The following is a 16,883-nucleotide window of genomic DNA, read 5'->3' as shown; positions in this document are numbered from 1 at the left end:
GGAAAGCCTAAAGAAATGGAACCAATTGTATCATTGTGGTAATCTGCCTGCTAAGCGTTACCACTTTAAAAAAATTGGTTTAAGAACAGTGTACAAATAAAGTTAAAGCACTTACCTGTTAAGCTGTCAAGGTGCAGGAGAGTGCTTCTGGGAGGATCATAACTTTGACTTCAGCAGGTTTGTACGGTGCGACGCTGATGGTGGGCTGGGCGCACACCCTTTTCAGGGTGCCGCATGTTTGCCCATCAAAAATTTTAGTGTCTCCATAGCCCTTGCCATGTACAAAGTAAGAAGTGTGGACTGTTTTAGTTCGAGTATGCATGCACTAGTTTTGAGAAGGGGATCCCGAGAGAAAGCCCCGAGGTAAAGTTACAAAGAAAGTAACTTACCTCCAGGAGAAGTCATCGACTTGTCTGAAGGAAGCATGTCATAGGTCGAGGCACCAATCTATTTAATACATGCCTTGCAGGGGTTGAGCATAGCACGTACTCAGAAAGCACCAGAGTCAGCTGCTATGGTAGAAAGAGAGTGGCATGACGTAGGATTGGCTGTAAGTTTGGTGCCCAGGTATAAAAGGCACTTCCAGCCTATAGGAGTTGTCTTTGGACTCAGCTGGGGGGAGGGTGTGGTTGGTGAAGTTTATCTTTGAAAGTATACCAAGCATAGTGGCTTTTGCCTTATTTGTAAATATTTTCTTGTGTATATAAGTAAAAATATAGATATCTCCTAGTTATGGTTTAGTTTTGGTGGAGGTATTTATTTAGTGTGGGTTTGTGGTGTACTTTTTTCTCTGTTTTTGTATAAACACTATTTTTTCCTTCTTGTAAATATTATTGGGATTTGTTAGACTGTCTTTTGTGTAGTTTCTTCCTAATCATATTTTCTTTATTTAGGTAGACTACTACTGTTTTGTGGATATACATTTTTCATCTTTGATTTTTTTTTTTCATTTTGGGACTAGCAAAAATCACTGTAAATATTCTGCACTATTTTTGATCAGAACATTGCTTTTTTGTACACCTGTAAATAAAACCCACTATTGTTTTGTAAATACCATCTTTTTGTGTCCCAAACTACAAGATGCCCAGTGCGTAGTCTGGTTACAACCTTGGAACTACATGGGGTGTCACAATCATAAATGTTGTAAGTCGCATTGCATAAAGGCATAAGCCAAGAAAGTAAATTAAAATATATATGATGCTGTCATTATTATGCAATGAATTATGTGAGAATTAGTTCTTGACTCAGAAACCTGCTAACCACCCCTGCTTATCACTTTATGGACTGTTAGAGTCCAAGTGGAATCTTAGGCTTCAGTAGGAATACGCCATTGAATGGAATTTGCATTCTGTTTGATGGGAGGGGGAGTTAACAGATTAATGAACACAGTTTGCAGGATTTTAAATTTTTATTTGTGTGCAAAACAGATTTAAACCATAATATTTCAACTTACAGATCTTAATGCAATTCTTGCACAAATATAATGTATATAAAATGAAACATTCTGTTCATACCCATTTTCAACAGTTGTAAAATGTACTTGGCACACCATATTAACAAAAATAAACCCTTTCTCCTTACATAAACTGTTCCCCTAATTTTAACATATTTCAGAAAAATAACTCTTCTAAACTTCTAAAAGTAAACAAAGGAAAAAACACCTGCTGATACCTAGAAGATATTTTATTGCTATTTAGCAAAATAAACCACATTGGGTCATATTTAGATGAAAACAGCATTGAGAAGCAGTGGATCCTTACACATCCTTCTTTCAGCTCTTGTCAGTTTAAGGTGATCAAATGCCCAGCATTACGTTTAACTAGATGGTTAAGGAAGTTGAACCTGTAACAAAAAATGACTTTTGTAAAATTTCACAATTTGGTTGCATAGAACATTTAATTTGGAAATAAATGCAAACGAAGTTCTGTTATTTCCTTTAGAAGACTGAAACATCACACCCATGGCAAGTCTAACACATTCATGTGTTCTACTGTAAAACTAATTTCATAACATATTCATTTCAAACGATTCTCAGTTCCCAGGAATGTAATAGCCTCAAAGCACATTTACATTAGTCATGATCCAGTTGGGCAAATGAAAAGATGAAGTGATAACAAATTTTTCACCATTTGGGATCATTGGTTATAACTTTTCAAGAGACAGAGATTGAGTATCTGAACACTTGTCCAAACTGATTTTTTTTTAAAAAAAAGCAGGAATGCTGAAGACAGAAGTCTTTTGTTCGTGTATTATTAAAAGGGGAACTGAATGCCAGAGTTAGGAGCAAATACAGGCTAATCAAGGAATAAGTTCAAGTGAAAAGACATTTTCATTGTAGGTGTGAATAGAAACATGATTTGCTCTGCTCAGAGCTAAAATTCCTTTTACTAAGTCAGGCAGCCACTGTTAAGCCAAATTGGAAGGCTGCATATCCCAAAGAGCTGCTACAGTGAAAGCAAGGAGTCAGTCAGTCATGAGTACCCAAAGAAACAGACAGACCAACTACATAGAAAAGCAAAAAAAGGGACGAGGATGGATATTGACTGCTTGCACAGACCAGAGAGAATGGGGCAATTGTTGGTTCACTGCAAATTAATTAGTAGTTCCGTATGCAGGCAGTGAATATAAAACAGTAATTTTTTGGGGGCAATGACCAGACAAAAAAATGAATGTGCATTATTCCAGTTGAAGCAAGCATCTCCAAAGACTACTCTATTGTACTGGCTGTTTATATGTTGCTTGCTTACAGACTATTCTTTTTCATATGCATGAATGCCACTCTAGACTCAGCTTTACAACTGCTAAAATATGTGTCATACTATCTGAGACCAGGAAAGGTAAAATGTTTACACAGTCTTTGTTTATTTAGCTAATCTGCTGGGCATGATTGTCTTTCTTGAGCACCATTCTTCATTTTCAACATTCAGAGCAATCTCAGATTTTAGAATTTTTTTTTTCTTATTTTTAATACTTAATTGGTTTTTACACGTGTATTTGTATGTATATATTATTATCGTTAATTTTCTTATCTTATATACTGTATGTCGTTCACAGGGAAAATGGGCTTATATATCAAAAATTAAATAATATTGTGCACTCTGGTAAGGATATAAAGTGTTATTTAAATGTTTTACTACCTGGAAATTCTATTAAACTGTTTATAATAAAACTTTAACAAAAGATGGGAACAGAAGAAATACTGTACATACCAAAAAATGTAAATAGAGTGAATTACAATATTACTTGCCCTATTGGTTTTGGCCAGAGCTAAGGAGAGGCTTAATCCTTGTCTTGTCTTTCTATAGCCCCATCTTCACAGTTAAAACAGAGGTGTCTCTTTTTTCCTTCATTTCTTTACTCTATGGTTAGTGTTGAGTTAGATTCTCTTGATTATTTTTGAAGTTCCATGGTTTCTTTTGCAACATTTCTAACTTTCCAAGCAAACACAGACTTTATAAATTTTGTATTTTTCCATATCAGGTGATCCATGATAGTACTCATTGTGCTAGTTCATCAGGAGGTAGGACTATTGGCTAACTAAAGAGTAGTAGTAGTAGAAGTGAGAGAGATGGATGACTTACTAAGTTGTTTAGGAAGGGGTGCTGGGAGTGCTGATATTTGTGAGTAGTTCCATAGTTATATAAACTGTTGAAACATACAATAAAAAACAGCTTTTTTCAGATGATTACTTGTGCATTTTTCAAGCCATGGGTTCCAAATGATGTGGATTATAAAATATTATTTTGGTATCAATTCAATGATTACTTTCAAAATCATATATTTACTAAAGTAATTTTGGGTGCTGGGATCTATAATTTGTTTGCAGAAGATAAAAGGGGCCCAAAATTAAGAAAACCTGCAGTTGTGGCTGTACAATCCTTTTTAATACAAGTGTAGTTTAGTAAGTGATGTCATGGGTTATAACGAATGACTGCACCATGAACAAAGGATTCTTGGGATTCCTTAACTCTAAGGTGATTCCTAGTGTGATGACTTATAAAAAGCCACTTCCTGTTAGATTGACCTTACATTGCAACACACCACTACAATGACATAGAGTAAGAGAGAGAGAGAGTACTGTAAATGGAGAGTATAAGATAAACCTGTTTTAGAATCTGGTGGTAAACAGGCAAAAAAAAGCATTACACAGAGGTGAACGCTTATGAGGAACATGGCTATTAAACTGCCGTTACAGCAATTTAAATTTAAAGGGAACATAGGAAAGGATAGAGAAAAGGGAGGCAAATGTAACACAGTTTGTTTTACTCCATATCTATAATCCCACTATTACTCTGCCCACCAGTGTTACCATTACAGTGGTCTTCATAGCCTTCTTAGATAGTCCAATGACCCTGGAGGGTTAATGCCTAGTTCTTTAAAGAATCCAAGATGAAATGTGTAGTAGCTATCAGCTGTCTACTTACAGTATACAGTATGCATTACAAATCACCACATTGAAAAACATATATGCTAAACTGTGATTTCTCACACTGAACTCCATCCCTGTCATATTTTTCTGCTTTGATTTTTTTCAAGCCCTGTTACACATGAACCATGGCCTTGACTTCAATTGATTTTATTTTTCTATACTGTAAGTATGCATATGTGTCATATATGGGCAGGAATGATAAAACAATGCTGAAGGCATTATTTTAGGAATGCTAGGTGTATTGCAACAATTGTTACTGATCACTAAAACTTAATAATATTATTATTGATAATGGGACACAGCTCTGTTAAATCAGCTAACAAACTATAACCATAGCGACTTTGCATTTTGTGGGAGAATAATGAATTGCAAAAAAGAATAAGTCAGTGTTGTCTACAATTCCTTATTGATCTTAACAACTCACTCAGATTAATTTTGCATTTCCAGGATGTGTCTCACAGCTAAAGTCTCGAGTCTTTCTGTATTTGTTAATAAAGAACAAAGATCATACTGAATGTTGATTAAATTATATCCTTTAAACAATATAGATACATATGGAAATAATGTTTAATTGTTACACAAGGTGAAAAGGTGGCATCGTACCAGCTTTTAAAATCATATAGCAGAATTTCTTTATAGACCATTTGAATAAATATAAAATTTTGTTTCATTCCAAATTTCACTATATGTTATCCCCATAACTTAGGTCATTTGGCATTGCTAATCTGCATTACAGATTTTTAAAGCTCATTCTTTCATATGCTTATGCTCAGGATACACAATATATTCTTTTTCCTGGAATTCCTCTAATCCATGTATCATCAGAGAAACAAGTTAAAATAGACGTTAGGCAAAGTAGAAAAAATATGTTACGTAAAGTAGGCTTCTGAAAAGGGATTGACGTAATACAGCAAAACTGTCTGGAAAAACAGGCTGTTCCATGAAGGTCAAGGAGGCATTCCAAGTAGTTATAAACATGATGATCTAAGAGGCCTTGAAATGAAAAAGCTAGTCGAGACACATTTAAATTCTAAAATTAAAAAGCAGTGTAACTGATAAGAAAAAATGTCACATAGTAAAACCTATAACTGCAATTAAGATAGGTTGGAAGCCTGTCTCACATGTGTCAAAAGAGGCATGTAAAAGGATGTTTGCAAAAGTCTGAGTATATTTCATCGGCCTTAGTAGCATTACACTGGTTGTTTGTATTCATTAGAGTTGATCATAAAATACACTTATTGATATGTGACGCTCTGCACAGTCTTTAAGTGCATTTCCCCTTACATTCTGAATCATAATCTGAAAATCAAACATTAGTTTGCTTGTTATTCTGAGAGTATAAAAAAACCTGGTGTAATGACCTTTTGCACATAGGTACCAAAAATCTGGAGTACTTTACCAATGGAGATATGCTGGGCTAAAACTAGGAAATATTAAAATAAAAATGTAAATTTGCTCTTCTTTAATTTAGGTTTATCATCATTTCTTTTTGTTGCAAAATTGTTGAACGATATTACGTATTGAATAGATTTGCACCAGTCACTAACCACTACTTTTCTCTGTTATCTTTGCTAGTTTTCTGAGGGTGCCTCCTACTCCAATAATTCTGCAGCTGCCTTTGATGCTTCATGGAATGTGGATGTTCATATTACATCTAATCTTCTAGGACACTGCAAAGATGGCAATAATGATTTACTTTATCACTTTTTATCACATTTATGTTTTGCAGAATTTCCAGTGCAGGATGGGCGGCCTTTTAACCTTGGAACCCCTAGTGGTTTATTTCCTCCAGCATCACATCAGCTTGAGATTTTGATTTTTTCTCCTCCATTACCATAGCATCAGACTCTATCTTTTACCATATAATCATTAGAGACCTAAAAACTGAGTTTTATTAAGTTATTTAAGCTATACTTAATGACTCTTACATTTCTGTTACCAATTGTTTATTCATATTGTGTTCAGTATGTATATGTATTTATTTATCTTTTGTTTTGTAATTTTAATTCTTTATTTCTTGTAAAAATCTTTGTGGTATGCCTTCTGTATGAAAATGTACCATGTAAATAAATGTTTCAAATTATGATTGGTACTCCATCCATCCATCCATTATCCAACCCGCTATACCCTAACACAGGGTCATGGGGGACTGCTGGAGCCAATCCCAGCCAACACAGGGCGCAAGGCAGGAAACAAACCCCGGGCAGGGTGCCAGCCCACCGCAGGGCACACACACACACACACACCAAGCACACACTAGGGACAATTTAGAATCGCCAACGCACCTAACCTGCATGTCTTTGGACTGTGGGAGGAAACCGGAGCACCCGGAGGAAACCCACGCAGACATGGGGAGAACATGCAAACTCCACACAGGGAGGACCTGGGAAGCAAACCCGGGTCTCTGAACTGCAAGGCAGCAGCGCTACCCACTGTGCTACCGTGCCACCCTATGATTGGTACTCTAGAATGGTAAAAAAACAAAACTGTAATTATATGCATTATACATTTTTTATGACATGCTGAAGACAGGAGAAATCATGCCCACTTAAATTTAGAAGTCTCCATATTGTATTTGTACCTATATTGATTCCCATTTATTTGTTCTAAGCTACTTAATTTTTCAACAAAGATGACCTAGGCTCCTTTCTCTACCTAGTTTGCTTAAAAGCAAACAGTAAGTATAATGGAAAAAAATAAAAAAGAACAAATTTGAAAATAAACAAAAAGATTTAGTTCTTGTTGTTGATAATAAAGACTAAAGCTAAACTTTCTTCTAATAAGCCAATTCATTACTTATTAAGTAAATTTTATTAGAACATATGAAAGAATATTAAAATACTAACAGTCACAGAGTACTGGATATATCTCTTTCTTCCTCTGTTAAGATGAAGTGTATTACAAGTAGATACGATGAAGGTGTGACCTCTTATTCACATAAATGTTTTATTTATTAAGCCTTTAGCTACCAGACCTCCATTCAACTTTATTTATCATTTAATGTCATTTTCCACTTTCCAGCTACACATTTCTTTCACTATCTTCAAATTAGGAACTTTGTTAAACAGAACCTGCCCGATTTTCCTCATCTTGCACCCTCATCCATTCTGGAAAAAAATATTGTCCAATTTCAAGGACTTAGACACCATCTCTGCAATATATAAAATTATTTTACAGTCCCTCCCTTTCAAAGATCCAAGAGGACAATGGGAAAAAGATCTCTTAATCAATATATCAGAAAGGGAGTGAAAAGTAGCAATGCAGAGACTTCACTCAAGCTCCATATGCGCAAAGCATGCAATTATTCAACTCAAAATTATATATCGAGCACATCTGTCTCGCCTAAAACTGTCCAAAATGTTTCCAGGGCAAGATCCAACCTGCCAACACTGCAATCAAGTCCCAGCCTCACTGGGTCACATGTTTTGCGCCTGCGCCAAATTAACATCATTTTGGACCAAAATTTTTAAGTGCCTTTCAGATAGCCTTGGTATCACAATCCCTCCTAACCCATTAACAGCTGTGTTTGGTGTTCTTCCAGATGGGTTTAAAGTGGAGAAGGACAAACAAACTGTGATTACATTCACTACACTTTTGGCACGCAGACTTATTTTGCTAAACTGGAAGAATCCTAACTCTCCTCTTTTAAGTCAGTGAGTAAGCGATGTTTTATACTATTTGAAATTGGAAAAAATCAAATATTCAGTTAGAGGATCTGTACAGAATTTTTTTAAAACCTGGCAGGATATAATCAATACAATTTTAGAATAAGCTCTTAAAGCACCAAGGAAGCAATTATCTCCGCATTTCTTTTTCTTCTCCATTCATCTCTACTAGCCTATTAAACTCATCAATTTAGGTATGTTTACAAGCCTTAAGTTTTACACCGTTGGCCATGCTCCCTCTCTCAGGGGTGGGGGTCGACTTGTTTTTCAATCCTATTTTTTGTAAAAATTGATCGATTTGTATGAATGACTACAATAAAATTAATAAAATTATATAAAAAAAAAATAATAATGTCATTTTCTCTCGGTTGTTATTAGCATCGCACATAATGCCTTTATGCTGTTTTAACACCTCATAAATAAGGTATTACTCTGCTTTCAGTATTGACTGATGCTATTCTGCTTGCTGGGCAAATTTCTGTTTTCATTGAAGTATAATGAAAATGACAATTCTGTTGTATTTTAAGGCTGGATTATTTGCATTAAAGATTTGCAGACACCTTGCTAATTTCCTAGAATGAATATATAGTAGTTTGAATAATTAATAAAATTTTAGTTTTTTAATGTAGGCAATAAAAAAAAAGTCTGCTAAATTATTGCATCCAAAAACAGTGAAACCCTATATGATGTAACCAGACGTCAACAGTACAAATGTGGAGGGATGCTATCCCTTAATTTTTTCAGTTTTCTAAGAATGTACATTATAACCAATTTGACATCTCATAGATTAAGATATAGAAATAATTTCCTTTTTTTCTTCTAATTAATCTGGGGCATGCACATTATCAGTCACTTTTCCTTATGGCTTGAATTTCGTTTTAGTGGATTACATCCTAAAAGTGAAGAGCCTGCATGATTTAATCATGTAGCTCGTCATGCATGAAGATAGGCATTATTCAGCTAAACAGAATCACACTTATCTATTTAAAACTTTAAGAATAAAAGTTTTATTGTCAACTAAGAGAAATTAAGCATGCCATTAAAATATTATGCACAATGTAATGTACATATGTTATGTATATGACACTCATATAATATCTGTGAGAGTCTCCTTATACCTCTTGAAGCTTAGTCTATGTCACTTCAATTTCTGGTTTCTTCTTACCATCTTCTTCTTCTTACCTTCACTGCTGTGTATATTAAAAATGATTTACACTATTTATTTTATTACTTTATAAAGTGAACACTAGGAAGGACATAATATAAAGTACTTGTGAAAAGTTTATTGAACTATGTGCACTGGACTTATTAACTGGTTTATGTACGGAAATCAATGTGATAACTGCAAGCACTTTTTTGTATAGCAATGCATGACAAACCTGAAACAAAAAAAAACAGGTGGCTTACTTTTGGGCTGGACTGTGCTGGCTTTTTAGGGTCTTCAAGATTTGCCACTCCACCCGCCTGAAGAGGAAATATTGATCTTGTTAAATAAAACAAGTCTAAATTCATCAAATGTTGAAGGTCTTTCTTGAATAATTTACTTACGTTAATGTTCTCTACGGTTGGGTCTTTAGGAGAATTTGCAAAGGAAGAGAATCCCTGTTGGAGTGAAGATTAAATATTAAATTATGTTTAAGATTTCATAAACATATGAAATTAAATATGAGATTTACCTGCCAATAAACAAGAAAAAGGCATAATTTCTTATTTTGCACAAATGAGAATTTTCAAAATAATACTTAATCTAATGGATACTAATATGGAAATTTTAATATCAAACAGGCAATGGATAGTTGGAAAGATGCTGAAAATGCTATAACATGTATTTGAAATATTGTCTTAATGCTGGGCTAGATAGTCCTTTCATTCACTGCTGTCAAGATGGAGTATGTATATACTAACACTCTATATTATTTAATTATTCAAGCCCCTGAATATCTTTAAATATGGTGTTTGTTATTATAAAGTACATAAAGTAACACGTAGATTATGGAAACACAAAATTATGATTTGATTCCTGGCAAGTTTCCTTACATTCTGGTTCTGTTGGTCCACCATCTGTGTCATGGTCTGTGGTATCTTTCCAAATGGAAACATCTGGGAAGGGCAAATGGAAAAAATCAAAACAAAAGTCCAAGTGCATTCTTGCAAAAGTCACAGACATTCTGCTGGTATGGGTGTTCATTACTGGAATGTATTATACAAAGAGAAAACAGTATTTGTCCTATATTGCTTTACAGTAGCTTTTGTTTTTGATCTACTTTTCATTCATCTTTAGATTTAAATCTGCTCGTACCATGTATCATACAGTTTCGATTCTGATTTGTAACATATTTTTTTTATAGATATTCTCATTTAGATTGTCTCTAAAAATAAATATACAAAACAATATAATTTGTATCTCTAAAATATCTTGACATAACACTTTCCATGAGATTAGAATGAATAAATCTACTTCATCACTCATAAATCCTAATTTTTATTTTATAAGTTAATGCATTTCCATGAGCTTTAAGGTATGTGCAGGGGTTGATAGAATATTTCAAATGACCTCTGAGAAAGAAATGAGGTAAAAATAATTATAATGGTATGTGGTACCTAAGTATGTATTTAAGTTTGCACACCATCCTTTTATTACACCAAAAAAACAGATTATTAAAATAGCTGCATTATGTTATGGTTGTAACAATAGGAAGAAGTGTTTTTTAGCAATATATTGTTCTAATGGATTTAATGATTGTCACATAAGTGTGTGGTCGGGAGATCAGAGTGCTTATCGACATATATCTAATGCAAATTTGCTCAGGCAATGCAAATATACTATTAATGATAACATCCAGTGCAGAAAATAATATAGATTATCACGCATAATATCATGCCAGACACATCTCCATTGTTAACACCTTTCAAAATGAAATTTACAATGAATGCCCTAGGGGTGCAGTTTTTATTTCATTACTCATAATATAAATGTATGTGTTCGTAAGAATCCTAGTAATATCCACATGGTGTAGCCCTGTCTGTTTTGCACTGCTTGCACATCACAAAATTATTTTGTGTATTGCTCATGTAGTATTTAAAGACTTCATATATACTTGTACATTAGCACTGTTGTTAATTAATTATTTTTTTGTTTATTATTAATATGTTGTATATTTTGATGTGTTTTTTTGATCATTACTAATTGCAGTTTTGATGAAGCAATGCAACTTGCTTTACCTGTTGCTGGTTTCCAAATCCATAGGGGTACAGCTAAACAAAGAAAAGGAAATTATTACTGAAAATGTTAATTTAAAATAAAACAGCTTACAGATTTAGCCCATTTAAAGTTATGATTGCAAAAATATATTCATTAAACGGTGTTGGATAATATTAGAATCATTAGTTATGTGATGAGAGTTGCATACTATAACAACCCATCCAAGGTGGCTTTTTAAATAAAAGAATTTGGTTAGCCTAAGGCACATGCCAAGGCTCTTCTTGGTGTCAGCAAGTGTACTCCTTAGTGGATGCAATACTTTTATAACCAATTTAACGGTTCTGGTTCTGCCATTTGCCAAAACAAATAATCCATAATTTAAACCTTAATCTATTGAAATAATCTAATCTCTGACTCAACTGTAGATAATATAATATAAAACCTTTCACAGTTGTCAAGTTGTGGATTTATCAAGCCCTAAGTCTTGCCAAAGCCCTTTGAGCATAAACCAATCCTGGCATGTCACGCATACAGTGAGTGTGTGAGTAATAAACAAGAGACGAGCATAAAGTACTTACAATTTCAAGGCTAGGATGACCAGGGGGCTGTGGAACCTCATGTTTGATAAATCCTTGGGATGGAATTACCTGTTATAGATAGACAAGGAAATCAGGATGCAGTCATTCAAAAATGTACAGGAAGTTTTAGTTATCATATAGAAATTTTAAGACTGGTTTGGGGAAGCAGTGTTACATATCAGTGCTTCCTAATTTTAAACAGTGCTACAGTAAACTCTTTATTTAAAAGACTAAAGCCAATGTCACATAATGCAACTTCTAGTTGTGGGGTTTATCAGATTTGCCAACTGTAGGTGCTGATCTTGTTGCTGAAGCTTGCCAACTGAAACAACTGACAATCGCTGCCAATGTCACATTTACTGACCGAGTTCTGAAATTCTAGTACAGTCATGTACACCCCTTTTTCTGACAACCAATAATGGTGCTATGTGATAGAGCTGGTGATGCATTAATGATTAATGTCTATGGCAATTCAGCTTCAATCTTAGCCCATTTTTTTCTTTTTTATTGTTCTGTCGTGGTACAGAAACAGTGACATCAGTCAGACGAGCTTCTCTTTTGTTTGTGAGGTCCAAAACACCCACATTCCTTGTTGCTATATTAAATGCTTTCAGCTTTTAGATGAGCATTCATTGGTTGTCAGCTCAAGCACACAAACCTGTTTAATCAAATCTGTTTAATTTTATCAGAGTGAGTTGGTGGTGTTTCACGGGACACTTCACTACCTCCAACTCACTAAGATTATGTAAGAGCTATGACTGTAAACTGCTAGAAAAACTAATGTGACATAGCCTTAATAGGCAGAAGGGATGTCTGCATGCTGGACAATTATTCATTTTAAAGGTGAGCAACTGAACATTTACCATGAATGTTCAGTCATTTAACAGTCTTCAACTATAGTAATAGTAGATGTCCATTTTTGTCTTACATTAGGGTTAAAGCTGTTTTGAACAAATAAAGCTAAAAACCTACAATCAATATTTGGGATTGTGCAGTGAAGGATGTCATTAACCATTGATACACAGTATAGAAAAGTGTAATGTGTTAAAATAAGATTTATTTAAATATATAACACAAAGTGAACAGAATAGAAATTTGTTTATAGCAAAGCTTTTAGTATTATAGTTATATAATCCAAAAATCTGGTACCTTTATTCTTTCTTGAAGATACAAAAGTTATTTACTGAGATCATGCAAGCAAGCACATACAAATAATGTTGATATTGGAACATTTGATGTTTACACATATAGTATAACAGAGCACAAAAGAAACCCCACTACCACCTCAATTCCTATCAATTAACAACATGCATGTTAATCTTGCATTACAATTTCTTCAAATGGTCTTTCTGACTGTAATTCTAGCGCTCTTTTTTTGATGCTGTGGTTGGTACATTTTTCACCCAGAACCTATTTTATATTGATGGTCCATCTGAACCTGTAGTACCAATTATTCTAAGTTTTAGAAAAGATGACATTTACATGACGTTTCATGGGTTTTGAAAAAACAAAGTACCGTAAACGAGGAATAAAATCACTAAAGTAAATGGTGGGTTAAAATTGACCCAAAGGACAAGGCAGTGATCAAAATGTTTAGTGGCCATAAAAATATGACATTTTGAATCTTTTTTTGTTTTTTGTAAAGTTAGGGTACTTTACTAAATAAAAGAATTCACAATTCTAGACTGCAAAGATGATGAACAAACTACCCTAAATGCAGTGGAAAATCCACTAAAATCAGTGCTGGGTCAAAACTAATCCTGAAGCACATGACAAGCTAAAATATTTTTAGAAGCAGTACACATTTTTTGCTGTTTGTTAATTGGGGTGATGTAGGAAAAGTCAAAAAGTTTCATTCTGAACAGACTTAGGGATGCTGTTTCCGATTTCAAATATAACAGAGTCAAATTTATGGATGTTAATCATATTACACATTGATAAAATGATGATGCCACTAGGCTATTAATGCTTAATACTAATTAGGTATGTAAACTAACTATTCCATAGTGGATTGATCTTCCTCCTCCTTCTTTTGTAGGAGTTTTTATACAGCTTTTTCAGTTTATGCAATTGTCAGGATGATTGCTTGCAAGTGCAGCTGCTTGTGCACTGCCATTATTCTGTTTTCAAAGAGGGTTCTAAATTTTGAACAGAGTAGAAAAATGTATTGTAGAACAAAAAGTTAATAGACCCAGAATGAAGTGACCTCCTAAACCTGACGGACACCTATTATGCAACAACTCCTTACTAACGTATTGTCATGATGGTGTTGTTAGTAAAATAAAATTTAAAAATACTTACAGAGGCATGATGGCCAAAGCCTTGATTTGGAAGTCCATAAGGAACAATCTGCAAAATTATGAGCATGTATACTTAAGGAGAACAGAGCAAAACAGTAATTTTGATACATTTTTTTAAAAATGCTCTCAGTAGTATACTGTAGCTGTTTCAATGCCTTAATTTTAAATAGTTATTATTCTGTAATCTGTTCTTAAATGAGTAGAATAGGTTTTGACGAATGATTGGTGGAATAGAATTAAAAAAATCAAATTAAAATTTGAAATATCATTTTTCAAAAATGATCACCATCAGAAGGTGCAATAAAAACAGTTATATTATATACACCGATCAGCTACAGCATTAAAACCACCTGCCTAATATTGTGTAGGTTCCTGTCATGCAACAAAAAGAGCTCTGACCCATCAAGGTATGGACTCCACAAGACCTCTGATGATGTCCTGTGTTATCTGGCACCAATTCATTACCAGCAAAACTTTTAAGTTTTGTAAGTCCAGAAGTGGGGCCTGCATAGATTGGATGTGTTTTTCTTGCAAATCCCACAGATGCTCGATCAGATTGAGATCTGGGTAATTTGGTGGCCATGTTGGCACCTGTCCACATGATTTAAAAGAAAATATGATTCCTCAGACCAGGCCATGTTTTTTTCATTGCTACATGGTCCAGTTCTAACATTCACATTGCAGGCGCTTTCAGTGGTGGACATGGATCAGAATGCAGCCCCATACACAGCAAGCTGCACCTTTTTCTCATGGCCAGCACTAAGTTTTTCAGCCATTTGTATCCTCAGTAGCTCCTCTGTGAGACTGGACCAGATGGGCTGGCCTTCATCACCCATGCGCATCAATGAATCTGTTGACGGTTCACTAGTTGCTCTGACCCAGTCATCTATCCATCACAGTTGTCAAAGTCACTCAGATCTTTATGCTTGCCTATTTTTCCTATCTGCAACACATCACTTTCAAGAACTGAGTGTTTGCTTCTTGCCTAATAGATCCCATACCTTGACATGTGCCATTGTAATAAGATAATCAATGTTGTTCACTTCACCTGTCAGTGGTTTTAATGTTGTGGACGATTGGTGTATATATATTTAATAACTGAGGCATAGATAAGTTAACTGATTAATACCAGTTTACACAGTTATGGCAGATTGTATAGGAAATTCTAGTGTATTAGCCCCTATGTCATACTGTCTAGAAATTCAAGTAATTCATTGACTGTGAAGGGCAACTTTTCAAATTATCAGGGGTACTGAGGTGATAATAAATTCTGTCAGGAATAGTAACCCTTGCTTAAAAAGCATTTACCAACGAACTGTTGCAAAATGAAACTAGTGACTATAAAGCCTCACAATTTCAATACTGGCAGGTCCTCCAGGTCCAGTTTTTTGAGGTGTTTGGGATGGTGGATGATGTGGCTAGTAAAAAATAAAAATTAAATATTAATAATTATATTGTAGAACCTTAGAGCTTTGATAATGAGAAAAGATAACATTTAAATCAGTCTGGTGAAATTACTGTAGACCCAAAAAATATGGAGTCTCCTAACAAAGCAGGTTTCTGCCTGTAAAATCCTAGAAGTGTCTAAAGTGTTAAGAAAAGATACATTATTCTTGAATCTACAAGAAATGTAACAATAGTTCTTATCATGTGGCTTAATCCATAGGGTATAAGATGTCACCCACTATCAAGAGATTAATTAGAAAATAATTAGAAGGTGTGATGGGCTACAGCACAGTTTAAACTACAGTAAAACTGCAATAGATTATCAAAATGAAAGACAAGAAGTCAGGTATTGTATTTTTTTTTAAAGTGAATGAAATCCGCACTGCTACAAATGTTCCCTAAAATCACAGCTAAGATCTATTAGGGCATTGATTTTCCATGTTTTACTTGTACTTCCATTTATTCTTACACATTCATAATAAAAGAGAAAATCATAGAGAAAAGAGTAGAGATTCTCCTCATCTATTATTACTTTCCCAAGTAATTATTTTCACATCAACAGCAACACTTTCACCTCAAACAAAATTAGTTACAGAGGCATCTATCCATTATTTGACTTTAAGTGTTGGAGACACATTGTCCCGGTATATACTTTACAATATAATTAGTAGAAGTTGTGGCAAGTAAGAGTAGTTATAATTATACTTTTCCTGGTGATAATCAGCTGTCTTATCCTGGTATTAGTAACTCGCTGGTACTAAAATAAATGATAAAGTAGCAAGAGTGAAACTTACAGATGATGGGTTTTGTGGAGGTCCAAAATTCTGCCCTGGATGTGTGTATGGGTACAGCTGAAATGAAAATATAGACATTCAACAACTACTGGAAATAGTAAAGAAAGGAAGAATAATCTTTCCAGCTGTAATTACATACAGTTTTATACTGTTACCCTAATTATGCTGAGCTTATAGCATTAATAACTTGAATTTTAACATATAATTTTTTACATTTCACTAACAGTGAACATACGGCAAGAGAACAACTTTATCAATCTACGTAATCTTTGCTTTATACATGCTGACCCAATCAATCAACATTGTTTTATACTATAAATTGTTTACTTTAACATCACAAGGTTTTTTACCAAACAAAAAGAACAAAACAGCAACAATTTTTCTTTCACCAGTATAATGATTCAAAGAACAAGAATAAAAGTGATGGTGGAAGGAAAACTAGCATATGCTAGAATAACCAAATTTAAAA

The 16,883-nt window shown here is 34.1% G+C and overlaps 1 protein-coding gene across 1 annotated transcript in view; it reads right to left on the bottom strand.

The window, feature by feature from the left end:
* Window positions 1-1,389: 1,389 nt before the first annotated feature.
* Window positions 1,390-16,883, bottom strand: part of LOC114655842 (basic salivary proline-rich protein 1-like) — a 29,885-nt gene continuing 14,391 nt past the window's right edge. Inside the window, exons 12-20 of the mRNA XM_028807113.2 lie at window positions 16,415-16,471; window positions 15,527-15,592; window positions 14,176-14,223; window positions 11,875-11,943; window positions 11,317-11,349; window positions 10,132-10,194; window positions 9,643-9,696; window positions 9,502-9,558; window positions 1,390-1,842 (exon numbers count right to left, since the gene is read on the bottom strand). Coding sequence (XP_028662946.1) covers window positions 1,828-1,842; window positions 9,502-9,558; window positions 9,643-9,696; window positions 10,132-10,194; window positions 11,317-11,349; window positions 11,875-11,943; window positions 14,176-14,223; window positions 15,527-15,592; window positions 16,415-16,471 — 462 coding nt within the window. The 3' untranslated portion in view covers window positions 1,390-1,827. The remainder of the gene's footprint in view (window positions 1,843-9,501; window positions 9,559-9,642; window positions 9,697-10,131; window positions 10,195-11,316; window positions 11,350-11,874; window positions 11,944-14,175; window positions 14,224-15,526; window positions 15,593-16,414; window positions 16,472-16,883) is intronic.

Source organism: Erpetoichthys calabaricus, chromosome 8, assembly GCF_900747795.2.
Source record: "Erpetoichthys calabaricus chromosome 8, fErpCal1.3, whole genome shotgun sequence".
Classification (NCBI taxonomy): domain Eukaryota; kingdom Metazoa; phylum Chordata; class Cladistia; order Polypteriformes; family Polypteridae; genus Erpetoichthys; species Erpetoichthys calabaricus.
This window is presented reverse-complemented; position numbering and strand designations above follow the sequence as displayed.